This window comes from Solea solea, chromosome 15, assembly GCF_958295425.1.
Source record: "Solea solea chromosome 15, fSolSol10.1, whole genome shotgun sequence".
Taxonomy (NCBI): Eukaryota; Metazoa; Chordata; class Actinopteri; order Pleuronectiformes; family Soleidae; genus Solea; species Solea solea.
The window spans coordinates 22,381,117-22,408,824 of NC_081148.1; the positions used below are offsets into that span (position 1 = coordinate 22,381,117).

The 27,708-nt window shown below is 44.8% G+C and overlaps 1 protein-coding gene across 1 annotated transcript in view; it reads right to left on the minus strand.

Annotated features, from left to right (window-relative positions):
• Nucleotides 1–5,929: 5,929 nt before the first annotated feature.
• The window catches only part of LOC131474347 (transcription factor COE3-like), a 22,404-nt gene continuing 625 nt past the window's right edge, over nucleotides 5,930–27,708 (minus strand). Inside the window, exons 2-8 of the mRNA XM_058652161.1 lie at nucleotides 27,325–27,450; nucleotides 15,359–15,447; nucleotides 9,916–9,981; nucleotides 9,540–9,711; nucleotides 8,691–8,876; nucleotides 8,077–8,244; nucleotides 5,930–6,713 (exon numbers count right to left, since the gene is read on the minus strand). Coding sequence (XP_058508144.1) covers nucleotides 6,682–6,713; nucleotides 8,077–8,244; nucleotides 8,691–8,876; nucleotides 9,540–9,711; nucleotides 9,916–9,981; nucleotides 15,359–15,447; nucleotides 27,325–27,450 — 839 coding nt within the window. The 3' untranslated portion in view covers nucleotides 5,930–6,681. The remainder of the gene's footprint in view (nucleotides 6,714–8,076; nucleotides 8,245–8,690; nucleotides 8,877–9,539; nucleotides 9,712–9,915; nucleotides 9,982–15,358; nucleotides 15,448–27,324; nucleotides 27,451–27,708) is intronic.

Genomic DNA, 27,708 nt, shown 5'->3' on the forward strand with positions numbered 1-27,708 from the left:
AGGGGGACCCTGTCTCAAGCCATTTAATCTCTTTTCACATTCTCCATTTTTTCTGCTAATGAGCCTTATTGACAATCAAACAGAAGCTGTCATCCCCCAGGATGCAACACTCCCAGCCCCTGCGTGTTTGTCATAGTGTCCTGGCAATCAGAGCTGCCTGCAAGACCAGGCTGGCAGTTAGTGGTTCTCACAGCAGCGCTGCCTGAAAATGGCACACTTCCTGTAGAGTTGCAGCTGCCACCTCTGCTACTTCCATTACTTTCTATAGCATGCAGATGTTGTATCAACATTCCCTGCCAAGGGGACTGCAATAACTGTGAGATTCATGCCATGTTTCAGAGGCACGTCAATTTCTCAAGTGGCACAATTAAAGAGGGAAATACAGTACCAGGTTTTTCACAGGCGCTGAAATCGGAAAAGGGCTTTTTCACTGTTTTTTCTTTTATTTTTTTTTTGAAGGGTGTGTGTGGGGGGGGGGTGGGTATTTCATAAGGTTTCAGAAATCCACCCGATTTTTACTGCCCTTTTCCTGAGTTGAGCTGTTCTGTGAGTCTTTGTGCGGCAGACCTGTCGTGACCCACAGCGGATATGGAAATGGGGCTAAGGTTTTATGGGCCAAACGGATTGGACACAGTCAAGCTCAGGGGGCATGAATATTGGATGTTATTTCTGCTCCCTTTTTATGTAATCCATTGCCAATACATTATTAATAGATGATATCATATCCAGAACTACTGGACAAAGCACTACAGAGCGGTGCTATGAAAGGAGCTCTATGTGGCGGAGACTGTTGCTGAAAATACAGTTCAAGTGATATTATTTTATAGCTGTAGCCTAACACTTTCTGACCAGGCAATCTTCACCCTGCAATTTTTTTTTTTTTTTGCGGCGAGTGAAGTTCACAAGGGGGGGGGGAGAAAAAATGTGGTGAATACTGTGTTTCTCCCAGGTCTAAATCTCGTATTTGTGGGTTTGAAATACACTGAGACATTGATGAAGTATCAAATGACACCCAAATACAAGTTTAATGGATTTTAAAGCACCGAGATACTTTGCTCATCCTTCTCAACTGCAGCGAGTGAAGTGGAAATCTTTCCAATGTTCTTGAGGTTTCCTTTGCAAGGCAGACTCCCAGTGTACGGTAGCAGGGGAGCAGCGTCTTATCTGACGCGCCAATTCACTGACAGGAGACTAATCTGGGACTATTAAAAAAAAAATGAAGAAAAAAAAAAGGTCAGATTCCCTGCTTTGATTCAAATGTGAAAATTGCTCAAAAAAAAGGTCAGATTCCCTATATTGATTCATTGTGATCTCAGAGTTTATGATCTCGGGTTGCCAGTGAAGTTTTTATGAGTCACAGCAGCAGTGTCCTACTCGTGTGTGTATAAACTTCATGAGACTTGCGGCCGCTTCTTCTTCTCCTCTGCACAAAACACGTCGCTCAGCGGTTACACAAATCCCGCCTGTTCCAGAGCAAAGCCTGTAAAAAAGAAGCAGTGTCCACCGAGTGCGCCGGATAAACCACCGTCCTGCCTTAATACTGTACACACACGAAGGTGCTCTCACGTAAGCGTCAATTAAAAGTGAATGTATAAGCCCCTCAATAAGGGTTATTACATAGGGAGTGGATGCGTAAGGTAATATTCTCCTTTTAAGGTCAGTTTGAATTGTTTTTCCTCATGGGAAGCAGTAGATTGATAAAGAGCAAACAAAACCTCTTTTCTGAATGCTTGTCCTCCATGGCCTCAATGAAGGTTTCATTCCTTTATATCATCCAGCCCAATTCCCAGCATGCACGGCCATTGTGGCGCTTTCAACTGGAGCTCTCCATTGACTGGCTCATTGTCCGGCTGCTCTTTTGTGTGCGCTATCACCGGAGCACAATCTTTCACCTGAACAGCACAGGAGCGTAGCCCCGGACATGGTCACGTAAGGCTACCGCTTCACCTACGTAGATCTCAACTGACACCGCTAACTTAGCAGCTAATGGGGGTGTACACAGATATTGTGTTTACAGTGACTTGATCTTGTCGATAACGTAGATATTAAAGCCCCTTTGACACCAAATTAGTGTTTATATCCAAGCGGTTAGCGCTATTCCCCTTGTTGGTAGTTCTTCTGGCTTGTGGTATTATGTGTTTGCACCCATGTGTGACATGTGTCATCACAGACGTGCCCGCAAACACAAAGCAGCCCTGTGATGATGTTACACTTGTTATTATGTGTTGTACAAATCAGGGTTTTTAGGACGTTAATAAAATAAATATTAAGTACTGAGAGATAACCCAATTCGCTAAATTGCTAAAACCATTAGTGGCAAACAACTTTGCTAATGGCTGAACGATGAATGCATGTTGTAGCACTGTAGCGGACATGATGACGGAATTTTTATCAGTGTCAAAAATGAAGCACAAGAAGACGACGATGGCCTCGTGTTCCCCACTCATGCCGATCGTTGCCGACGCTAAATAAGGCAATCGTCACCATTCCCATTGTCAGTGATGGTCACTATTTTGTGTCTATTGTTTCAATTGATTCAAATAATGATGATAATGAAATGTACTGAGCGCTGACCCCAAGTTGTACCAAAGTAAGGGTTCCTTAAAAGTATTTCTGGCTAATGGCGACGCTAACAGCTGGATCCGAGCGCTTTACGATGCACCGTACAGCATACGATGTGGGAATTTGCGTCGCTGCCAAAAAACGAAGCAGACGAAGAGAATATTAGCATGTTCATCTGGGTCTTTTGACCCGAGTCGTTTGACCCGGGAGTGAATTAAAGCCATTAAACTTATTCCCATTGGTCAAAAACCGCCCGTTTAAACCCGCGATGAAACACTTCTTTTCTTTTTGACCAGTGGGAACGTGGTAATAGTCATCGTCGGGCAGACTGCGTCAGACAGAGACGCTCGATATTATTGCCCAGGCTTATATTTTTTTTAGAAGAGTTTTTTCTTTTCTTTCTTTTTCTTTTTTTTTTAAAATATAACAATGCACAAGCAGATGTTTGAAGCGTGGCCCTCGGCAACACAAGGCTAGTTAAGATCGATATTGCTTTCAATATTTCTTTCCTTTGACAGATAACCAGTACTGAGGAAAGTCTTGATAAGAGTGGCAACATATGGATGTGGCGAGCCTCGCTCTCTTTTGATTGCGCGACCCCTTGACCTTAGCCTGTGTTTGAGAGCGAGGCAGCCACATGGTACGGTGGGGGTCTGTCAGGCTCTGGTTATGGGGCATTATTGACCCAGGATTTATAAATATTTAATGCACACATTAAGATCATGGTGGAGGGTGGCCATTAGAGTTCTCCAATAAAGAGGCTCTCACAATGATTGAGTGGTGTGGCAGAGCTCAGGGCTTGGTCGTTGGGTACAGAGAAACTTGCTGAGACAAAATACTGTATCTGCCAGACGTCCGTGCTCTTAAAACTGGCAACAACTGAGCAAACTTGTCATTTTTTTTTTATTATTGTGCTCTCACCCTCAGAGTTTTCTCTTTTTTTCTCTTTTTTCTTCTTCCCTCAGTTTCTGTTTTTGCTCTGTTGGCTGTTGTTTCCGCGATGAGAGACAGTTTCCTTGGTTTCAGTTGTAGGGCAGTTAAGACGAAAATAAACCACAGTTTGTCATTGAATAATAGAGCAGTAAGGAGAGGCAATAGAGCCAAACCTGCGCTTGTGTATCTAAAACAGATAATACAATGTCAGGAAGCAGATGTGTGGCTATTGTTATCAGACACGTCGGATTATCGGGGGAATGATTTGAAGGCGCGAGGCGATCGCAGCCGAAAATTAAATCGCTCTTTTGAGTGTCTCCGTCCTCAGCCGCTATCAGCGACTCGCGGACTATCTCCCGCTGCCATGAGAGATCCGTGCATGCCGGCTGACATAATAAGCTGTGATATGCTGATTGCCACTCAGGCTGCGGACGTTTAATTGTGCATTAAAGGCAGACGTGGCTTTGGACAATGTTGCCTTGATGAGAAATTGACATTTTGTGACCTACTCGGGATGCCAGATAAGATGCTCAGTTGTTTTTGAGGGGGAACCACTATTCTTCCCTCAAACACTCCTCTCCTCCTGTTTGACCCACTTGATGAGTATAGATTTCACCGTGCGTCCCCCCCCCCCCCCCCCCCCCCTCCTTTGAGTGCTCAAACTATAAGAGGTTCAAAACGATACCAGCCCTTATAGACAAAGGATAACCTTGCTCTTTCAATGTATCGATTCTTTATTAACTAGGTGGCTTAATGCAATAAAATGAGGGATTTGAATGAGCCCCGTTTAGGGTGCTTTGAATAAAAAGCTTGTGATGTTTATGAATGACTACAATGAACCGTTTGAAGCACCAGCAGATACATGTAGAGACCAGTGGGAAGATGCAACAGTGTCGTGGTGCTTTGTTGGAAAAAATGTCGTAGAGTAAAAGAGCAGTTTTCATCTTTTATGGATGTTACACTTTTTTTCCACAGGTTTTTTTCAAACAGTTATCTCTATGGCAAAGTCATGGCAAGCACTACAACTTATAGACGAGTCACAGGTTAGGTTTTGTCCTCCGAAGTGTGTCTACTGTCTTTCTCTTTAAGTCCTGATTGTCAGTTGGTCTGCCAGCCAAACTGCACTGGTAACTGAAGAAGTCCACAGTTGAGGAGCTGGTGAGGTTTTTTTTACTGAAAATTTTAATAAAACATCACTTATTTCATTTCTGTTTCCATTCCAAATGTTGACATTTTTGAATTTTTCTTCCCTGTAAACACATGTAAGCTATGTGGCAGAGTCATAAGTGGTGAGTAAAAATGACTTCTATACATTCTACAAAACCGAAAACGAAACGGGAAAAGGAAAAAAACAAACGTACAACCACGAATGGAGTGTTTCTTTTTATCTCCAAGGTTGTCCCTCATGCACATTAGTCTCTATTGGATCTTAACAACTATCATATGGGTCACAAACAATTTATTTGACAATACAACCAACAAAGTTTTCTCCAAAAATGGTCTGTATAGATAATTTAAAATCAATATAAAAATAAACAATGAAGTTTGACTTCCCCTTTTAAGAAAAAAAAAAAACGAAAAATGGACAGAGAGTCTCGACGGAGTAACAACAAAAAAAGATGTTTTCGAGGATACACGTGAAATATATGCACATTGCATTTCATCAAATACAAAAAGAAAACAAATGAAGGCAACAGTTCTTGGCTGAATTATCTGTGCTGCATCACTATATTAAGGGCAATGACGATTAATACATACATAATGAAAAGCAATATACAAAATTTCAGAGATAAATACATTATTTATAGTTGATATGTTACAAAATTTCCCTCAGTGAGCGCAAGTGTGTGTTTGAACGGAAATATGACGATGCTTTTTTTTTTCTTTTGTTACTACACTCCTACATTCTCGATGGATTTTCAATTTTTCAAATGTTTTTTTTTTTTGTCGATCTAAAAGAACATGAAAAAGACAGATGTATAAATATTTAGCACAAGTTTGGCAATATCACAATAGTCTACAATTTTTTTTAACCACATATAAAACACATAGGGGGGTGGGGGGGGGAGGAGAGCTGGAGCTAGAAGGGGGAGACTGCTCCTCATCAACAAGAAACAGACTTCACAGTAGCCTAGGAATGCATTAATATACAGTGCTAGCAAAAAAGTTGAAAAACATGGCAAAACACACTTGCTTAAAAGGAAGCTCTAGACATGGAAGTACATCATATTCATCAACAGAGCAGTGTTTTGTACACGTCAGTGTGCTTGTTGAGTCAAAGTGGAATTTTTTTTTTCTTTTTCTTAACTTTTGAGGATGATGATTTCTACCTACAATAAATTACAAAATTTAAGTTAAAATGCAGGAATGAAACATGATACATCCGTACCCACCCAGGCCCCCACCCCTGTTTTTTTTTTTTTGTTGTTTTTTTTTAACTCTTATTTGTTGTACTTTTATGATCGATTTTTCTACACGATATATATAACTCCATATATATTTTCCAGTTGAAATGTTCAAACTGTCTTGGCCCCTGGTGTATTTTTCCTCACACGTAAAAATACAAAAAAAAAAAAAAAAAAAAAAAAAATCACATTATAAAGACGCACAACTGTTGTGGATCTGTTAAAAGAGAGAAAAGGAAACAAAAACATTTTTCTGAGGCAAACAAGTTCATTGGCAAATGTACTGTACATCAGTGTTTTTACTTTACAACCGTGATGGTGAGTCCACAGAGTCCCTTCCAGTATTGAGTGTGTGTGGTTGATTGGACATGTCCGAAAAAAATCCCAACAGGTATACAAAATAAACCCTTCGTCATCCCCGTGTCCTCTTCAAGGGTGATAGAATGGAGAGGAAAAAAAACAATAAACAAAGAAACAAAAACAAAATCCCACAGAGAAAAAAAAAATATTGTTCCTTTGTGAAATCCTTCTTTTTCTGTAGGTTGGACGAAAGTCTTTTTTTTTCCCTCTTCATCTTTAAAAAACAAAAACAAAAACAAGCGATTGACTATACATTACACCAGCGTTTTTGTGGTGTGCTGGAGAGGAGGGGGGGCGTGTGTGGGGTTTGGAGGGGGCGGGGCTGCGGGGGGGCAGGTGGCGGGGGGGCGGGGTGGGGCATTTTCTGTTGTCCTCTGAAGTGGTAGAGTGTCAACTGGTGCTTGAGATGATGAAAGTGCATTTACATTGGAGGGACAACCAGGCCGGACATGGCTGCAGGGAGAGAAGAGAGAGAGAGAGAGACACAGAGATTAATTTATTGAATTAAAAAAAGACGTGGCTGTAAATGTACATGTAAAAAAAGACATTGTTATTTACTGTGTATGTGTGTGTGCATGCATGCATTCATGTACTGTTGTGTGTGTGTGTGAATGTTGGTGTAAGTGCAGCCCTAATGTGCCTGTTTGCGTCTGTGCCTGTGAGTGTTTGCTGTGTCCACCATCCTCCTGCTGCTGCTGCTGCTGCTGCTGCTGCTGCTGCTGCTGCTGCTACACATCCCTCCTAACAGGGAGAGTTTGAAAACCTCCCTCCTGCTCTGACATTTCAGCCCCCAGCACGCCACTCTTGCCATGTGTGATATTTCTCCTGGCGTTGGAGGTGGCGGCGGGTGGAGGTGGTGGAGGTGGTGGTGTGGGGGGTAATGGCAAACAGTGGCCCAGACTCCCCGGAGAGGCTGCCGTGGTGACGGCAGAGCAACAACACGGTCACTTCCCACAATGCCCACAATGCTGTACAGCACGAGACGGTCCTCAGACGGACTCCCCTCAGATCCCTGCTGCCGCTGCCTCTCCTCCCCTCATCCCTTCATCCTCCACCCTTAAGCACTGTACAGCGCATTAGTCCTGCCTTTTCACTTTCCCCTAAGTCGTCCCCGTGTGTCATTATCCGAGAGAGATTAGTCAAGATCAAAGGTAGCTTCCTTTATTTTACCAGGACCATCTGCTTAGGATATCATTAGCAACTGTACCTCACCCGGCGAGTTTATTTATTCAGTATTTTCACACGTTTTAACAATTAGGCGACTAGTGAAGTGCTGGGATGATATATTATTATATTGCTCTGAGTATATTTGTAGAGTCATGGTTGGAATGCTTTTAAGTTTGCCAGCGCAGATGATGGCAAAGCATTGCTCATTAATTTCTGCACAACATGTATTAATAAGTATGAACGTGTAGCAAGATGAACTTTAATTTCCCACTTCATTAAGCCCAATGTTATTAATCTTGGGGCACACACACACACACACACGCACGCACGCCACCAAGCTAAGCTTGTTTTCAAAGCAATCATGTCGGTCGTGACACATGCACAAAACCTAATAAACATAATTACTAAAACAATTCTGGGGAGGTCTTATCCCGCGACATCGGAGCACATCATTTGTACGAAAGGGCAACGAGGATGCGCGTTTGCATGTGTGTTTGCACAGGCGGCGCTCAGAGTCCTATACAAGTGTGTGTGTGTGTGTGTGAGTGCATGTGTGTGTGAAGACATTCTGTGTGTGTGTGTGTGTATGAACTGAAAGGTGTAAATTGGCCTGTCAAAATGCATATATTCATAATGATAAATCCCTCACCGAACCGGACAGAGGCCTGAGCAGCGGTATCTGACCAGTAGTCCGTAGGGAAGGGATGAGGGGGTGAGGGGGGCTCACCTTGCAGTCCGTTGCCGTTGGCGCTGGTGCAGGAGGGGGGTGGGGAGGCCTGGGGTCGGACCACAGGGGCGAAGGCGCTCTTTTGTTTAACTGCGGAGACGATAGGGGGAAAGGAAAAGAGAGGGAGAAGGAGGAAAGGGGGAGAGGGAGAACGTGCTGTGAGTAGTGCTCAAGACAAGAGGGAGAGGGCAGTTAAGGTAAGACGAGGATAGTATTTCTGCCAGCGGGTATACACGATCGGTACTCACAGGCCTCTACCATCAACATTGGTCCGGTTGAGCAAATACAGGTGGCACATGTTGAAATGCACATAAAAATGACTACTCCTTCTATTCCGGGGGACTACACGTGTGTGTTCTCCGCGGCACTAAAACTAAACAAGCCCCGGTGAATGAATAGTAATATATTATCACCATCAATAAAGTTATAACCCTGTCAGGCGTGATTCATCGAAGTGAAAACGAATGTGGGGAGCTGGAATTAAATCAGCAGCAGCTTAGTGCTACTACGGCGTGTGATGGTGGCAGGCTACTCACTTCCATATGGGGAGTTGGCAGAGGATCCGTTGAGGAACCCTGGGGAGCTTGGCACGCCCAGGTTCATCCCGGCGTTGCCGTAGCCGTTCATGCTGTTGCTGACGGTGTTGTAGCTCGACTGCTGCGGGGTGCTGCTGGAGATGTAGCCCCGGGGGGACACGCTGCTGGTGTTCCGGCTGTAGCCCACTGGAAAAACACGGGGAGAAGATGGAAAAGGGAGGGAATTCAATCACCTACTTTTGTACATTATTTGCCAGGAAAACAATACTCGGGCTAAATTAGTAGTAATCACAAGCAGGTAGTACATTTGTGGCAATTTAATCATATTATAGCTTGTTGTAGGAGGTTTTTTGTCTGTATAATTATATTTAAAGGTTTGTAAAAAGAGTTCCCTCTGAACTACGGTGGCCTCTGCACACCAGAAAGGTTGTTATCCTGGTCACAAGCTGCCGCTTTAGAACACAGAACATGCTCTGGCTAGAACATACATAAGTATGTAGAACAGGCTTACGCTGAGGCTCTGGAAACCATAGTTTTTATTTTGAAGTTCATTATGCACTAATACAGACGTACTTAAGGGTAGAATATTCAGTGCCTGCCAATAACGCTCTCACTGGATCTTGAACTCTTTATGTTGTCAGTGAGGGTGGAAGCGGCGAACCTGCTGTTCAAAAACCACAATTTATATCCCTTTTTTTTTTCCCCGTGCTAATAACTGAAAAGTGAAAATCTAACTATTACTCATTTTGCTGCAAACGCCCCAGGAATCCCCTCAAGGACCCCTGCAGCTCCCTGGACCCCACTTTTAAGGACCCACTCAGTTGTGGAGCCATACCCTAAATCACATACCTTGGTCATTCCCTTGTGACTCAGACACATTGACTGCTAGCTGGCTGCCGAAGGAGTTAACTCCCATCATGCCGTGGGAGGCTGTGTTGGCGAGAGAGGGGATCTGGTTGTGGTTGCGGGGAACGCTGTACAGGGCCTCGGCGATGTCAGCTGCCCTCTTCAGAATGATCTCCTGAGAAGCACAGAGGAGAAGGCAGAGGTTTTCTGTTATTTATGGTTTTTGCGTTTGGCTTTGATGCATGGTTCATGGCTATATGGTTAACTCACTACGCATGTGGCCTACATTGTTCCACATATAGTGGTGGAAATACCCTTTGGTGATACGATCGTCAGTTAAATGTTCAGTGGTTTCTGAAGCAGCTGTGCGAGTACAGACCTGATTGTTGTGGGGCATTCCATACAGGGCTTCGACGAGATCGGCCGCCCTCTTCAGCAGCACCTCCTGACGAGGGAAACACAGAGAGTAAACGTTAAAGCTCAGCCGTGTCAAGCGCGTGAACCCTCGCTGCAAACAATTTTCAAAGCCAACATTACACGTCACGGCTGCAGAGATGTTTAGTTGGAATAGTTGTGTGTCTAATGCAATACTTATCTCCCAAGAACATATCCCAGATGTTCTCCAGTGCAACATAATGGCAATTTTGTAAATGATGTTCCCATTTAGTGGAGAAAAATCCACAATAAAGCATATGAGTGGACACCAGTGTGGGTGATTTTAAAGTATTTTTATAATAATTACAGTTTTGTGGATCACATTGGATTATACCTTTCTTATATAATTTTTCGATATCCAATCCTACGATGTATCCGACCGTTACCTTTACTGACACTCGTTTGGCCGCACCCCCCCTCCCAATATCTAGAAATGTTAACATGTTCAGCCAAATAAAAGCCACTGATTTAAGACGCCCCCATTTCAACAGCACGACCACTTTGCTCCGTCCAACCATGCCGAGCAGTGAATAGCGTTCCCTATCTTAATTAAACTGGCATAGTCCTTTAAAAACCCTCAACACCTTACCCCTGATTCTAGGCTGCACGTTTTGCACCGGAGTTCAGTGCCGCGTCCCCTCTCCTCAGAACAATAAAGTGAATTAGCTGTGGGTTAATCTAGTTCTGTTGTAATGACATTAAGGAATTTTTCAATTAACCTCTTTGACTGGATGTTGCAAAGGACTTCACAAATGACTTCCCATCCAGCAAGAGCTGGGTGCTTGTGCCTTGGGGACACGGATGCTCGGGATGTGGTCTTATCCATGTCTGCATGCTTGCCCCTGCTTGACAATGCGGATTAGCTGTGTTGCTTTGGCTCTTAACAGTGAAAATGAGTTGGCCCCAGATCCTGTTTCCCCCCACTCTGGTTCAGGCTTTCAGCTCTAGGTGGGGTTTGGCCCGTCGGTGTGTCTTTATCTGCTCTTTGAATTCACCACTTACAATTAAATCCCTCTCAAGGAACCAGACTGCTCCCTTTGTTTTCCATAATACAGAAGGCAATATGCTCCATGAAAACCCCTCTGCTCCTTTAAGAGTGTATTTAATCTGACAAAGGCAAGTTGCAGACATGGCTTTTGCATGTGTTTTGTTTTTTTTGTTTTTTTAAAAAACACTCTCTTGTTGTCACCTGCTGCAGAGCGGAGATTTGTCGACGGCGCTGTTAGAACCCGTGGTTAAAAGCAATGCAAATCTGTCACTAGAAACATCTCAGATGGCGCTTGTTTTCTTCCCACATTCGCTATGTTTTCTTTTGCGGGCCCCGGTAATTTGTCTGAAGTGTTCCATCACTTGGCAATAGCAGTGTGGGATTAAGACGGCAGCTGCCGTAAATGAATGTAAACACAGCCTTCGCGCCTTCAAACAGCGGCCTCCAAGACTTGGCCTGCATTTGCGAGGCGCGGCGTATGTAAGTGTGTACGGAGCGTGTGCGCGGGCCCTTTCATCCTGAGGAGCATATCTACCACAGCCCTTGATTTATCAAGATGAATCACTGTAGAAGCCACTTCCAGCGTATGCCATGCTCTCTTATAGAAACATATCGCTTAATCCACCCCACGTTACCGGATGGGTGGCTCTTAGAATGGGCATTTACCTCTGAAATTGGTGTGTATGCTCAACGTTGCATGCATCTAGTTTGCATACAAATAAAGAATTATGGTTGTCGTGAGGCAGGTAGACTAAATGAGAGGACCAGCTGTCTTGATGTGTTCTCATCAGGCAGAACAGATTTCTCTCTCTCTTGCTGAGTGAGATAAAGTGGTTTCCTTTCTTTTTGTCTGCAGTTAATAATTACCAATAATCTATTCTATCATATTTCAAGATCTCCTACATGGTTCTCAATTTTAAACAACAATTAAAGCAATTAAGACTGTCACATCCGCGCGCCATGTTTCATTCTCTTTAAAACGTCCTCGCCCTCCTCGTCCATATGGTACTTTGCGGCGGTGACATAAGGACAGCTTGGAAGAAGGAGGAGAGGAAACGATATTGCCTCTCATCCTTAATCTGTCGTTTACCGCGCGGTGTCTTAACTAACCACGCTGACTCGCAGGGCTATGCTTAAGTGGCAACCTAGTCATATCGGCGGATGATGAGAAGTGCTGCACCCAATCAAGGCAGAAGTTTGTTTTTTTTTTTCTCCTTCTGACGAAACGCTCCCATGCATATCGGCTCACGCTGTGAATACGATTAGCGCGGAATAGTGTTCCGAGGGCATTTCCATGTAAATCTCAATACTACTCTAGCATAAGTGTAATTGGCTTTCTTGTCATGGAGACATATCAGAACACACACCCATGTAAATTGAAACAATTAAAGGCCTCAAATGATTTCTGTTGTTTTCTGTGACAAATGCGTGACAGATCCCCCTTCGCCATTGTTCTGCCTGGTTTTTGCATAAAGGTCTCGTGTTCGACAACAGTTTAAACGCCGGAGCTGCGGCGCTGACAGATCACCTCAGATTTAGGAGCGGTTTCACATTAGCGGAAAAAAAACAAGAGAGAGGAAGTCAAACCGTAACAAATGACGTGCTGTAACAATAATATCTAACAATAATACAGTGTGGCCTAAACGTGATTCTTCAAGCACTAGATTAACATGGATGTTGTATTTATATTATCGCGGTTAATAAAAGAGGGCCTAGGTTATGTAGCTCGGAGTGCTAATGCCATTTTAAAACTGTAAGGCAATTACTCTGTTAGCTCTAGCCCGAGGTAATGAATGCATTTAGAAGCATAGGGCCATTAGATGAAGGTACTTCAAAGAGCACAGGAAGAGAGATTCATTTAAATACATGGGTAATTGCTTGACATGAACACATTTGTAATATTTTCTCCTTGTGGATTACACAAAGAATTGGAAGAGAATGGGCTTACGCTCGTTTTGGGGGGGGAAAGCAAAGAAAGCAAAGCAATCAGCTTAATAATAAAACAATATTGAGTTTCCACTTTTAATTTCATAATGAATCTAATTTGTTACAGAAGAGAGAAATTGAGTGTGATATAATGTGATATCCAGTCTATTTGTCCATTACTGCCAGAGGGCACAAAATGGTATTATAAATTGTCTTTTTTATATTATGAATAGAAAATTGTTTTATAACAAGATCTTAAAAAGGAGGGTGAATTCCAAAGTCTCTCTTCACTTAACGCGATGCCCGCAAACCAATCTCCCTTCTCATCACTTGACTGCTCACACTTATTACTTTCATATTCACCCTGGACTTTGCATTGAATTTTTATATCTCCACTCCTCCCACAGGGTCAGACTGTCATCTGCGATGTTGTCTTAGAATTACGAGGTAAACTTCAATCAGAGGCAGCTTCCCCCTCCGTTTTCTTTTTTTTCTTTTTTCCTCAGTGTAGCAACAATATTAGCGTGCATCCCTTGCTATCCATGAGCACTCCCATATTGGCTTTCTGTCTCCTTACAATTACCACGTGTCTTACTGGTCCCAGGGAGAAGGCTGGTGGAAATCAATAGCGCAGTAATATTATCAACTGAAGGGTGAAGTCATGGGGAGGAGGGAGGGAGGGGGGGGAGGGAGCGGGGTGCGAGAGGCGGCGGTGAGTGGGCCTGGTGTCGATTTGCCTTTCCGCTAATGCACACCGCGCGTCCTCCAGCTTTATCTTCTTTTTATAGAGTCTCCCTACCTCACCTGCCCCTGTAATGGCTGTTCTCTATATGCCTGTTTCTGTTCTCATTCCAAACGTACACGCCGGGGCTCGGCGCGCCGCGGGCTGTTTTATTGGGAATGTGCTTTTGACCCCGAGAGCTGACCCTCAGATGGCAAGCTTAACAATGACGAATCACTCGGCGGGATCATTTACATGCCCCCTGAACCCCATATTTGGGTCCATTAGAGAGCAAATCAAATATTTATGTTGTTTATTGGAAGTGCAGGGTTTCATCTCACTCTGTGATTGTTTCATGCAAAGGCTGGGAGAGCATGCTATATTAAGTATACGCGCACCCAGGAAACTAATCTCGGGTTCAGTGTCAAAATCTGTCTGGCGGGGCCAAAAAACAAGAGCCTTTGTATCCAGAGAAAGAAAGAAGTGAGGTTTCTGTGCAAGCAGGGCCGTGTTTAACATCGCCCCGTTCCCTTTGTTCAAAAATCAACAGATTTTCCACACACACACACACACAAAAAAAGACACTATGACTTTATAACATAGAAAGAGTGCGCCTAGATTGACCAGTGATGCCCGCGGAGATAGAGAGCGAGCCGTGTGGATATTAAAGGTAAGTGTACTCAGTTGAAATTAGAGTAACATTTCATGTCCGGGTGTTGTTTCCTGTCTCCACAGGGATTGAGTCTAATTGAAACACTTCATATACTGAACCAGCGACTAACTGTGATGTTCCATTTCTCCACGTTGCCTTGGTCAAACATCTATAGCTACCACACAGTCTGTTCTTTATTAAATTGTCCATTGGACCTTAATGATATTGCTGTGTTGCATGCTGGGATTTAATAGATAAGGTCTTTAAAGGTTTTACAGTATTATTAAAGCTCCGAGGTGGCCGCCACTTTACTACTTTGCCGAGGGGTTTCTGAGCGGACTAATCAGTCATATTATTACACCTCACACATCTGGAATGTCAGTCAGTGGAATGGTTACTGGCAGGGCAGCAATTAGTGAAAACACAGATAGATTTTATCAATAGGAAATGAAAAGAGTAGACGAATCAAAGAGAATGAAAAAGACTCAGAAGAATCAAAGAGTTTCTGAAGGAAAAGGGAAGTAAAAAAAAAAAAAAAAAAAAAAACTGAGCACCTTAGTTTCCAAGTCTTTCAATATGGCAGCCTATTGGTGTGTCTCAGACTGATGAGGCTTTCAAGTCCTTCACCCAGGTTCAAAAGAAAACAATAAGAAAGCCAAAGCATAATAACATGCAGTCTTTGTCTATTAGCTGTAGTAAGACGAGGGGGTTTACGGCACAGGGTTCTGTAAACAAAAGATTAAACCAAATCGAGCTGCAGAAAATGAAAGGAAAACATGAGTGGGGTAATGAGGGCGCAGACGTCGTTTCTGACCAGATTACCATCTCCACAGACTACTGGAGAGGAAAACGCCTGATTGAGCCATTTTACCACACAGAGAGTTTACGCCTCTCGCCGCACACAATACCAATACCATTACCACGCTGGTTAGTGGCGGAGCCACATATGTGAAGCAAAGCTGTTACGGTTTGCGGGTCACAGTGCTGTGTGGATGCTGATGTTTTTGTTTATTTATCACAGTCGGTCGGATTGAAAGCTAAAAAACTACTACTACTCGCAGCTCTGTAATTTGCTTTACTGCACATGAAACTGTACCAACCTTTGGTAACCGCTCAGGATCTCCGGGGTGTCTGGGGATGACCTTCTGCAGCCTCTGGAAGCCGTAGTCGATGGTTGGCTCGTTCAGGGCTGAAAAAGGGGGGAGACGGGGGAGAAATTAGAATCCTTTCTAGGGTTCGGTTTTTGCCAGCGACAGAAGGAGCTAATTGAGAGTTTACTGTACAGAGCAGGAGTCGTTTCAGAATGCCTCATTTCAAAAAACCTCAGGGGTGAGACAATGTTTTATGAAACATCAGTGACCGCCGGGGGTTTGGAGAAATGACACGAGCTCCTCTGACACTCGTGTCATCGAGTGTTATTCCATTAACAGCCGCGATGGCCTACATCAGTCTGAGACCCGCCCCCTTTTTATCTGCTCCAGAATATTGACTACAGCAAACTACATAGCAGGGGTCTTTTAATCTAACAGAGCTTTAATAATCTGTGAACGGCTGTCCACACATTGATCTAGTGGAGGTTGCTGTCATTTCACCCTTCCGCACCGACTGTACTGCAACACTGGGCCCGTGAAATACGGCAACAGATCCCATGCAGCCATTAATCTCTCCCACCCCTCAAATAGTAATCTGGGGCATGAGGCATATTGGGCGATGAATCAGAGGCACAAAGTAAATGAATCATAACCCAGACTTTGGTGAGAGCAGGGCGTTTTATGTCTGACAGTCCTAATGGGTAATTGAAGGCTTCCTTACAGCTCCGCCTGATTCTAAACAATCATGTGTACACTCACAGGCAGGACACGGCAAGGGGAGACTGGAGGGAGGGAGGGAGGGCAGAGGAGAGGAGAGGAGAGGAGAGGAGAGGAGAGGAGAGGAGGAGGAGGAGAGCAGTGTAAAGGGGGAAGGAACGACTTAATAGAGAACATCACTTCTCAATGTAGATATCATTTTCAGGAGAGTAACTCCAGCGAGCAAGGCGCTTCATAAATCAATGGCTTTCTATGGAGACTAATAAGAGCTGCCTGCCTCTATTCATTGTTCAGCCTGTAATTTGGCCCATCACTCATTACTCAGCATGTAATTTCAGCATTAACACCGCACAGCTCGCTGAACCTGCTGAACACCAGAGAATGTGAATGCGCCCCCCCCCCCCCCCACCCTCAAACACACACACACACACACAGAGGCAGGCAAGCGGGGCCACTGAAGCACAAGCCAGGCAGTCACAGCAGGAAAATGAACATTTATGTTTCTCACACTTTCTTTTGTTCCCCCTATCATCTACATACACACACACACACACACTTGTACAGTAGTAGTACACACACACACACACACGTACTGTACGCATGCATCGCTTATTCGGCCTAAAAATCCTGTAATTGCCGGCTCGACCGTGATCAAATGGAGCAATTATGTGTTCAAGCATGGACAATGCAGGGCGCTAATCGATAGCAAGGATCTCGCTGGTAAATACAGTGGTATTCACCCCCCTGTAATGCACACCTGAATAAACACCCACAACAAACACAGCACACACACTGCAGGAAATCTGATTTGACATGTCATCACGAGTCCCGAAACGACAAAAGGTCTACATCGGTATGTTGGGTTGGGGGGGGGGGGGGGGGCACCATCTTCTCCTTAATAAAGGATTGATCTGCCGTATTGATCGTACATGACAAGGCTGTAGCGAGGAATTTGCCCCCTTTTCTTTTGTTATTTCCACCTCCTTTCTTATCTATGCACCCTGGGTGTCTCATACATGTGTACACACAGGAGCATGCATATTGGTGTGTGTGTGTGTGCGTGTGTGTGTGTGTGTGTGTGTGTGCACGCCTGCCTGAGAGAGAGAGAGAGGGAGAGTGTATGTGCATGTCAGCCCTGCCAGACCCTGCTGCTCAGTGTGATGTAAATTGTGTATGTGTAAAAAGCACTCCATAATCAGGCCATCCATCATCAGAGGCTGTCAGTGGGCTCTCTTAGGGTGATACATCACGCTCTCCTGTCCTCTGCCTCAGCTGGGGCCTGCGCAACCCGCTAGGCATGCTGGGAAAGCAGCCGGAGAGACGGTACAGTACAGGACGACGCCGAGGTTGCACGAGTGTTTCTGCCTGAAGTGCCTTCCCCCCCCCCCAATGATAATGATGCCCGACTGTAAGCGTGGACCTCAGGAGTTTGATTTAGGGGAAAGTAGGTTGTGATTTTACTTTCATCAGTAAGTTTATTTAGATCAAACTTAACATTTCCCGCGAAGAAACGTCAGCGCGAGGAAGGAAATATCCGCCGTACAGGTTTTGTTTTTGTTATTAATTGTCATTATTTGTTTCGTTGAGTTCATTTGTCAGACTTGTGCGCGCTGCGGGGGGGGGGGGCGGGGACCAAACAAGACAACAATTCCCATGATCCCACGCTGCTTCCTGATGTCAACAAACTAGGTCTTTTGTTATTGTTTTGATTGAGAGCCCAAAAAACGACACACTGTGCATTTTAATGAGTAATGGGCCACATATTTTCTGACACATGTCTCCGTGTGCGTCTAAAAAAAAAAAAAAACGGGGGCCCCGGCGTTTGGCCAGTCGCAGTCCAGCGGCGGGCATGATCTGCCCATGTCGACGTGTCGCCGCCTCATCTATCATGGAGATGATCTTTGTAACAACCCCGGCGTAATGAAATTGGTGACACACACCGCCATCTGCTATTGATTTCATGCAAATGCTTGTGACAGCTGATGGAGACTTGCATTAGCGCTAAACGGTGCTGTCAGCTGATGAGTTGACACTTTTGTAGTCCCGGCATGTACGCGCGCCGCAGACAGACACAGACAATGTCAATAATCCTGTAAGAGCGGCTGATGATATACACTGAGCACTTATATTCAATCTGGAGCGATAAATGGCGTTATGTATGTATGTGTGTGTGTGTGTGTGTGTGTGTGTGTGTGTATTCATCGCGTTGTCGCACATTTTTTTCCGCCCCGTCGTGCAAAGATTTCCTTTCAGCCGCTGAGCTTTTACAAGAATCATTGGGGCTCCTCCTCTTTCATACACCACACACATTGACAGCCCCCCCCACACACACACACACACACCCCCCCTCACCCTGTGTCTCTTTTTTTAATCCTTGGCACATCATTATGTTCCAACTTCACACTCCGTTGTAAACTTAACTTCCCTCCACAGGCCCCGTGCAGCTCCGCGATGCACTTGTTTGACTCCACGCATGCCAAAAGGAGTTTGGCCCTCCTCATCCTTCCAGCACAATAACGTTGAAAGAGGAGGGAAGGAGCATTTCCACCCCTCCCACCCCTCCTCTACACTCACCCTACTCTATTACCCCTCCTGTACGGGTTCTCAGACGCTGCATGGAAACATGAAACCCTCCACACACATCCCATAAATCCTCCACTGGGTGGGGAGTCTAGCCGAGGGGAGGAGGGACAGGGAGGAGGTACGGTGGGGGTGGTGGCAGTGTGTGTGTGTGCGTGTGAGGGGTGTGGGGGGTCGCTGGCACGTTCCAGTCACGCCCGCTTCCCGGCCCGCGGCCAATCAATACCACTTTCCTGTTTTAGAGGCGGGTAATTATGAGGTGGAGAGATTGTGTGACCTCTCACCCCTGCTGCATTACTCGCCTGATATTAAGATAAATTGCCTGATTTTGGGTAAACATATGCTGCAATTCAAACTGTCAGCACTGGTTTGCTCAGGGATAATTTGTATTGATCTCCTGGCTTCTTCCCCATTTTGCTTACTGACCTCATGGATAATTAGAGAAAAAGAGACACAGGGAGGTATAAGGCAGGGCCTGCATTTGAATACTTTGCAGGGATGAAGAGCAGGAGGGGAGGGGAGGAGCGGTGGGGGCATTATGGACTAATAGAATTTTCATTTTCTCTCATCTTCCGCTCACATTTTTAGACAAGTTACACGTTTTGTTCAATTACGTCGCTCATATCTTTCCTCCCTCTCGCTCGCGCTAAACACCGGGAGATATAATCGCCGGCGAATCGGGTTTCCATGGTTTTCATTTTAAAGATGATTAGAGTTTAACCGACAACAAAGTGACGGCGCATATGTCTCCGATTTCACGGCAGAGATGAAAAAAAAATAATAATTATCTCCCGACATATGAGCAAAATTAACATGCTAAAGTGAGTGAAGCACGGACCCGCTGAGGAGACTGATTCTTTTTCATGGAAGTACTGAGGGAAGAAGAAGAAGAAGAAGGAGAAATCTTTGTCATGAATATTTCAGTAATTTTCTTACTCTGGAGAGCGAATGATCATGTTTCAGAATATGAAGAAATGGAATGCATGACTCGATGTGCAGCTGTGACCATATCACTTCCAATTTTGAATATGGCGCATGCGCACGGGCCCCCGCTGGCGGAGCTTCAGTGGAATTCCTGTGCCTGGAATGTGTGCACTTCCCAGTCCTTTTTTTATTTTGATCCGATGCCTTAATCTGCTTGCCCTTTCATGCCACTCGCACGTTTTTCTTTCTCCTCACGCCCCCCCCCACCCTCCCACCGCCTTTAGCCGCCGCAGTCTCGCCACTTCACTTAAAATGTAGAGTGGATGGCGAGTACATGGCATCCGAGCAAGGTCTGCTGCTCCTTCTGCCGTGTTCTCCAGAAATAGGACATGAGTAACCGCTCTACAGGAGCAGTGTAACATGGCCGACGTTGGCAGCCAGAAGTGCTTACATGGCAGCGCGCCGTCCGCGTGCCCTCGCTCGGTCTATACGGGAGTGGATTGAACACATGTATCGACTTACAGTATCGGGGTATAAACATAGGGAAATGTTTGAGCAAAGCAGTAAATTTAAGGGAAATTGTTCCTTGTTAAGTCTATGAGGCTGAATGGAAGCTTGCACAGAGTACTGGCATTCCTGCCAGCCATTACAGCTTATTACGATAACTCTATCTTTCCAGGAGATAAAAACCTAGCCTTGTTGCCATTTGCCAGCTATTACTTTCGCTAATTATACTTAACTGCTTCGAGCTTATCTCCACTCCTCCTACACCATTGAGCAGTTATTTTTTTCTTTCCCCTTAACACAAATTAGAGGTGGAGTGGGAGTTGGAAAGGGGGAGACAGATAAACAGCACAGGCAGAAGTTCATTTAAGTGTTATTGCATTTGTGACTTGTCAAACAGTCGAGCTGAAGCCTTCTAGGCACCTGCAGTCGGTTAGATGGATGCAGTCGAGAGCGGCATCAACACACTGTAATGACCTCATCTGGCTGATGCTCAGCACTGGAGACACAGAGGGAGTGGGGGATGTCGTGTACTTGTTACTGTAAGGAGTTAAAATTGAATACTGTGCACACAGAGGGGTAAGATGCTTGGGAGATGCTCTAGAGTTGAGAGGATACAGAACACGCATGCAGATGGAGAGACCCCATCTTTTGTTTTTTTTGTTTTTTTTTAAAAAGCAAAAAACAAACCAGGTAAAATTGGAATTTTCACAGCAAACCCACGCAAAAGCAAACCTCATCTGTCTTTTCTTTTTTCTTTTTCTTTTACACTGACCATATCATCCTCCATCCACTGTAGCCCCCGTTATCACTGAGTGATTCCATCTCCAGCAGTCTCAAGATGAACAGGAAATTAAAATTTCAAAGATCTGCAGTTAAGATAAATCAATGGAGACAGATCAATGATCATTGAAATTTCATGAACTTTGAGCCAATACAGATGAGAGAATGGGGAAAAAAAAAAAAAAAAGCCTAGACAGTTACAGTCTCCAGCAGATATTGCTCCTGCAACAGATAAAATGTAATTAACACGGTTAAAAGGGAGCAATGTTACAGATTGTGGATCCATAATTTCAGACTCCCCTCATATTGGTTGTATTATTAGAAAGGGCCAAAGACACCTGTTCAATCCTCTTAGATGACATCTAAAGTATGTGTGCCACTTCTCGAAGGACGCCGGGGCGGACTCTCGCACATTACCAGCCAACAGAAATCAAATGGGTTCCCTTCACAGCTGATTGCGAGCGCAAATTAATATTGTAAAATGAAGATCAATACATGGACGGGGCGCGGATCGATGGCGGCTAAATTACGGCCACGTTTTCCCCCTCATTCAAGATGAGTTGTGTTTTCCTCTCAAAGTCAATACCGCGCTGCCTCCCTCATTCATTTCTCAATAAACTTGCCGATGAATTTCAATCAAAATGCGGCAGTCGGGAGGGGCGGGGGGGGAGGGTGGAATCTTTTAAGGGCTTGTTGGATGTAGATGATACTAGAAATGGGGGCAGGAAGGAAGAAGAGGAGGGGAAAAGATCCTCATCTGTCAAGATACCCCCACCTCTGTCTGTCTTTCCTGTGGCAGAGGACTGATGCTGGGACTTAGTGAGGACAATCCATTACAAAACAGTCCTCTAACGATACTGTGGGACAAAAAAAAGGGGCCCAATTAAAATCAAATCAATGAATGCTGTTCCTTACTGCTGTAGGGGGTGGAACACGCTCACACACACACGCGCACGCACACACGCGCGCAGGTATACTTTCTCTTGAAAGATAACCACGATACATGTAATGGGAGAAAATACATGCTCAACAGCAACTACTTATTTCAATCAATTTCCCCCGGTGGTGGATTTCACAGGTCACTTGCTGATAACACGCTGTGGAATAATGCCACCGTGTGCTTCTCAAAGCCCCTACCTGACAAGCTGCCTGACAGTGGGGGAGTGCGAGCACGTGTCACGTCAGCTCCTCTAATTGGACACGAGGACCTTCCTTCCCGCGGAACCTTGTCGCGCCACCACACGAGCTCACGGGGGCCTTCAAAAAAAAACCCGGGGACCGTCTGACTTGGCAACGAGTGTCTGCCGCGCTCCCGCCGAGCTGGTGCTAAATACCAGGGTTGTAATGAGACAGGCAGGTACGGGGGACACGGCGAGTGGATAACACGCTTTGACACATGCTAAAACTGTTGTGCCAACTGGTTACAACCCACTTGACTGTGGCGGTGACATTTATAAACGCCTATGTCATCCCTTCTTATTGTAACGAGATTTTTGAATACTTTAAAGCTGGCGGAGCGGAACTTTTGTGGTTGTTAATCTGCCTCTGTTTGGTCTGTGTGAAAGGAAGTGATGCAAAATTGTTTATTCTATTATACTGAGGGAGCATGTGTGTGTATACAGCTCATCCCATCAAACTTTCTGAGTAGTAGAGTTAAGTCCGGAAACTTTTTGTAGTTGCTTGTTTCTGTTTTCAGTCGCACTCCAACTTGTTTGCAGTTGTTTTACTGTTACGAGAGTGATGTCGCTGTTGTTTCCCTCTGTTTTGATATAAAATAAATCACTTCCTGTGTGCAGCTCAGTAATGAGACGTAAACACAGCTTACTTGGTCGTTTGGAGTTGATAGGAACTTTTTGTTGTTTAGATGCTGCATTTTTAATTTGAAAATGAGCTCCGTCAAGCAATACTATCAGACACGACTGAAGGAGCATTTGTGTGTATACAGCGGCAGCACAGAAATGAAAATTGGAGCGCTAACTTTTATTGTTTGTTTGCGGGTCACAGAATCCACTCTCTTGTAGCTGCTTGTTTCTGTTTTGATATGAAGCGAATCACTTCCACTTCCTGTGTGCAGCACAGGAATGTTGCCGGGCAACACAAGATGTAAACTGAGGAACAGGGAGAGAGTTAACTTTATCGGCGTCGCATGAACTAATTTGACAGTGGTTTGAAACTAACAGACATTTAAGTGTTACGCTACTACAGCTTTAAAATTTCTGAAATGTCGTGTGTGTCATAGATTTAGGGATTTCCAACGTACAGTATCCGGAGTGCGTTTGCCAGTCCTCCTCTAAAGCCTGTATCTGTTTACATACCTCGCTGAATGCCTTTGATTAGAGCATATCTCGGCTTCTAGGCCACACCCCATCACTGATCAGCAACCAGTGGAAAACCACACCCAACTCCTGCAGGACAGGAAATGAAAAGGGAAGCGTCCCATCTGATCTGGGACTTCAAAGTGAAGTCAGGGTGGAGGAGGAGACGTTAAGGATTCGCTGGCTGAACCCTATCTGATGGAAGACGTCAGTGTTTGTTTGTTTTATGATTTTTGGGGGAGAGGAGGGTCCGAGATGACATAACATTACATGTTCTTACTCTTTCTAAGAGTGGAAAAGGAAGCCACTTCAATTTTGGATTGGAGAAGTACACGACTATTTATATCTCTGATTGTTTCCTGTGCAAAAACGTTTCCGGTTTGGGTTTTTGGTAAGAATTGAGATTGATTTCATTTATATATGAAGAGATTTTGGTTTTGAGTGAAGGTCAAGACATGATTTGTTTTTCTTCAAAATGAAGAACCTGTAGTTGAAGCTCGACAACACTATCATCATCTACCTTTCCATCCCTTCCACAGGACTGACATTTCTTGATCTTCACCAGTATTGAGTGAAGCACACATGACCTCTTTGTCCTTATGTTGATGAATGACTGCCTCATACCCATTTTGTCAGATTTTGGTGCAGTGGAGTCGATAGCGTCACCTTGACGAGGGAAACTTTGTGATCCATCAGCCCTCAAGGCTGTCTGGCCCTCAACTAGGGCCTGGCAACAGCAGCTCGCTCACTGTATGGGGCATCGGCTCCGTCCAAAATCCTTCACCCCGGTGCGCCGCGAACTTGTGAGGTCGAACGAGCGGCTCTTATTGCTGCCACTTTACAGTGAAGGGGGGGGAGGTTGAAAAAAAAAAAATGTGAGAAAAAAAAAAACACTTGACTTGTACTAATAGCTGAGAAACCATGCTGGTCAACAAAGGTCTGAAGACGAAGCACCCTGTCAGTGCCCAGCTTGGGAAATTAGCAAATAATGTTCCCTTCCCCCTGACAAATGTGTGACAGCTCGCCTTCGCCAATCATTCTCTCGTAACGTTATGATGCATGTCCTCGATCCCCACTGGAGGATACAGGCGAAGTTTACTGACCCTCAATTTACCCATGACAAATGGGGTCCCGGTAAATGTGCGTTTTCTGGGGCACGGAAGGGGTTCATTTTAAGCAATCCTGGTTATGTGGATGTCACTGATTAGGATAAATAGTGCCTGAGTGTGTTAGGACTGCTTGCAGAACCATATTACCAAGGGCCTGCATCGTCGCCCCTGGAGGGCAGCTCTCGTGGAAACTAGGAAACCAACAGCTATGATGCAATTAGGGGCCTAAATTGGATAAATTGTACGGTCAAAGTTTTTATTTATGATTTTCTCTCTCATACAGTGCCGTGACTATGCAGCACAAAAATGCCTAGGATGCTGCAAATTAGGGTGAAAATGGAGCCGTTTTTTTTTTTTTTTTTATCTGATAAAAAGCAGCACGTAGTTCTTGCTGCGCTTAATAAAGCATAAAGTATAATAAAGTATTGACTCAGATACAGCCAGGACTTTCTCCTTTTGATTTTCCACAACCTTGCTGACAGTTGGTTCTACCAGGCTTGTCTGGGACCAATGGATAACCAATACATGGATTAGACAGAGGACAAGCTAGTGAAACCACAAGGGACAACACTTTCCTGAAAGGTAAAAAAAAAAAAAAGAGTAAAATAGTAAAAAAAAAAAAAGATCGGCCAACATGTCATTCCTTTTAAAAATGTGGCAATTAAAGTTGCAGATATAAGCTCCTTGAAGCAAGTCAGTAAACTTCAGCCCACTAAAGTTTTATATCTAATATCTGCTCGTCTCGTTACTGTTTTAAACCTTTAATGGTCAGTGCCAACAGGATTATTTGACGTACACTACAGGGTGCTCTCTCCCGGCGAATGGATTGTGAGTTTTGGAGCGCTTCCAGAGTTCTGACCCCGAATGCGGACGTGATCCTCGGCTGTTCGGATCGACTGCAGTCTCCTCTGTGTTGACTCTCGGTAATTTGTGATAATTTCTTAAATTGAGCGAGTTAAATCTCCACAATTAGAGTGGTGGTGCAAGAAGAGTCAACATGGAAAAAAAAAAAAGGAGAAGGAAAAAGAGGGGCGGTCTTAAAAAAAAAAGAAAAGAAAAAAAGGCGCTCCTCTCAAGTCACGCTTGAAGCCGTACGCTTTGATAACTAAACCTTTGATATGTCGCTCCCTGATATGACAGCGTCACATTCTGTGCCTTTTCAGACCGCGCTGTGTCACTACATCATGTCCTTTTCAGCCCCCATGTAATCTGCTATTGTATCTCCAGGTCATTTCAAATCTATTTCCCTGTGCAGTGCCATTTGTTCAAGTGCTTGGATCACAGGCAGAAATGCTATATGCTTGGAAATGAGCTGTTTCACTCTTAAATACATGATCCACTCTCCTGCGCTCTGCAGAGCCCCATTCACTTTCCTCTTCTTTTTCCTTAAACGTGTGAGAGGAGTAGCTAACATCCTTTCACGTAGCAATTACTGTACATACGGAATTTTAGTGGCTGGAGCGTCATGCATTCTGCTCTCCTTAACAGTTCCATTCTCTCAAGCGTCAGCCCCTCGTACAATCAGGGTGAGCCACACAGGGAATAGCAGAGCCGAGCGGAGGAGCCGGACCTGTCTACTGGTGACTTTCTCTTTTAATTCACCGCACTAATCAATTGTACCACCGTTTGCCTCCAGGGGTAATTGTATCTTTATACTAACTGGAAGTGAGTAGGAACCCGCGGAAGACGGAGAGGAAGAATTGAAGGGAGGGGGTCAACAAAGATAGAGAGAAGGGGACACGTTTCCCCCAGTAAAACCTGATGGTAATCATCCCAATCCGCTTAGCCTCTGTGACTAATGGGGTCTGTTCTTAAGGGACCTGGCACTTTCACCAGGGTGCTATAGAAGCCATTAATGTCTTAACTTATACACCTTCTCAGCGCTGTGCAGTAACACGTGTGTACACACACACACACACACACACACAGAGAGTTTCTCTCTCTCTCACTTGCTCACACACAAACAGGCAGCCACACTACACTCCTGTTTCATTATCCCAGTGCCTTGTTGGCCTCTGCTCCACTCCTGCAAGGGAGGTTAAACGCAGGAGAGCTGGGCCAGACTGCACGGTTGGAGGAGAAGGGGACGGATTGCTGGGGGTGGAGGTTTGGGGAGCAAAAAAAAAAAAAAAAAAGGGGGGGGATTTGATGAGAAACAGCTGCCTCAGAATGGAGGGGTCTGGATTTTTTGTCTTCTTAAGGGTGGGGGTCTAGCCCTCACTTTGCAATTCTGAGGTGCTCAAGGCCACGGCTGTGCTGGAGGCCTGGGGGAAGTGAGAGTGCTTAGTTTTGACGCTCTCCCCCCTCTACTCCCCCCCCCCCCCCCCCCCCCCCACCCCACCCCCGGCTTCATTCTGCCCATCAGAGTTGGAACAGACAGAGGCTTCCAGGTCAGACAGGCTCTGACCTCCGTGACCTCGGCCTCCTCACCAATGATGACAGATAAGACCACCACTTCCGTCTGTTAGCCAAGATAATCAGATCCCTTACTTATAGTGTGACACACAAACACACTCACACTCTCTCCGTCCCACACTTTCTCTTTCTCTCATGAATAACTTCAGACACGCTCACACACTTAACCCACATATTGCTCTTCTATAATCTGATTCATAAAAAAAAAAAAAGTGAAACCACATGTTGCTGTGGAAAATCAGCAAATTAGCAGAAAGCATTATCTGTCTCACAACAGGACAGATTAAGAAACTTGGCAGAATGACTTATCCTGACAGCTTGAGTTTAACAGAGCTTGGCAGCGCCTTTGTATGATGGCAGGTCAGAGGGGGATCGTGTTGCACTTGTAGGAGCCCCTCCATGAAAACACCTTCTCGCTGGCCGTGCAGAGTGCACACATTTAACATTCAGCAAGCGAGGCCCTGGTTAGTCCATTAATAGCACCTGGACGTGGGGCTAAGGGCTCCATCTAGACTAGGGGAGGAGGAGGAGGAGGAGGAGGAGAGGTAGAGCTATAGGGCACAGGAGAAGCCCGGTGAAAGAGAAGGAGGGAGGAAGAGAGAGAGAGAGGGGTTTTTTTTTGACTCACCGGTATAGACAAATCTCCAGGGGCACCTTTGCAGAACTGCTTTGACTTGTAGGACAGCGTGACTTCCACAACACCGGGGATGTGCCGGGGTGGAGTCTGGACGCGGATGGCGTGGGGAGTTATGAGCTGGATTACACGGAAAGAAGAAGAGGGAAAAGGTTTTGTTGAGATTAGGATGAGTGTATAAGAAGAATAGAGCACAAGAGAGCAAATAATACAAGAATCAAAAAAGAAGTTTGAAATTAAATTACATTTGTCCAAGTTAATACTTTATATTTTATTGTACAAAGTGGATTTGTGGAGCGAAGGCACTATATGTAATATGTACATATATATGTATGTATATACATACATATATATATTTTTATATATATATATATATAA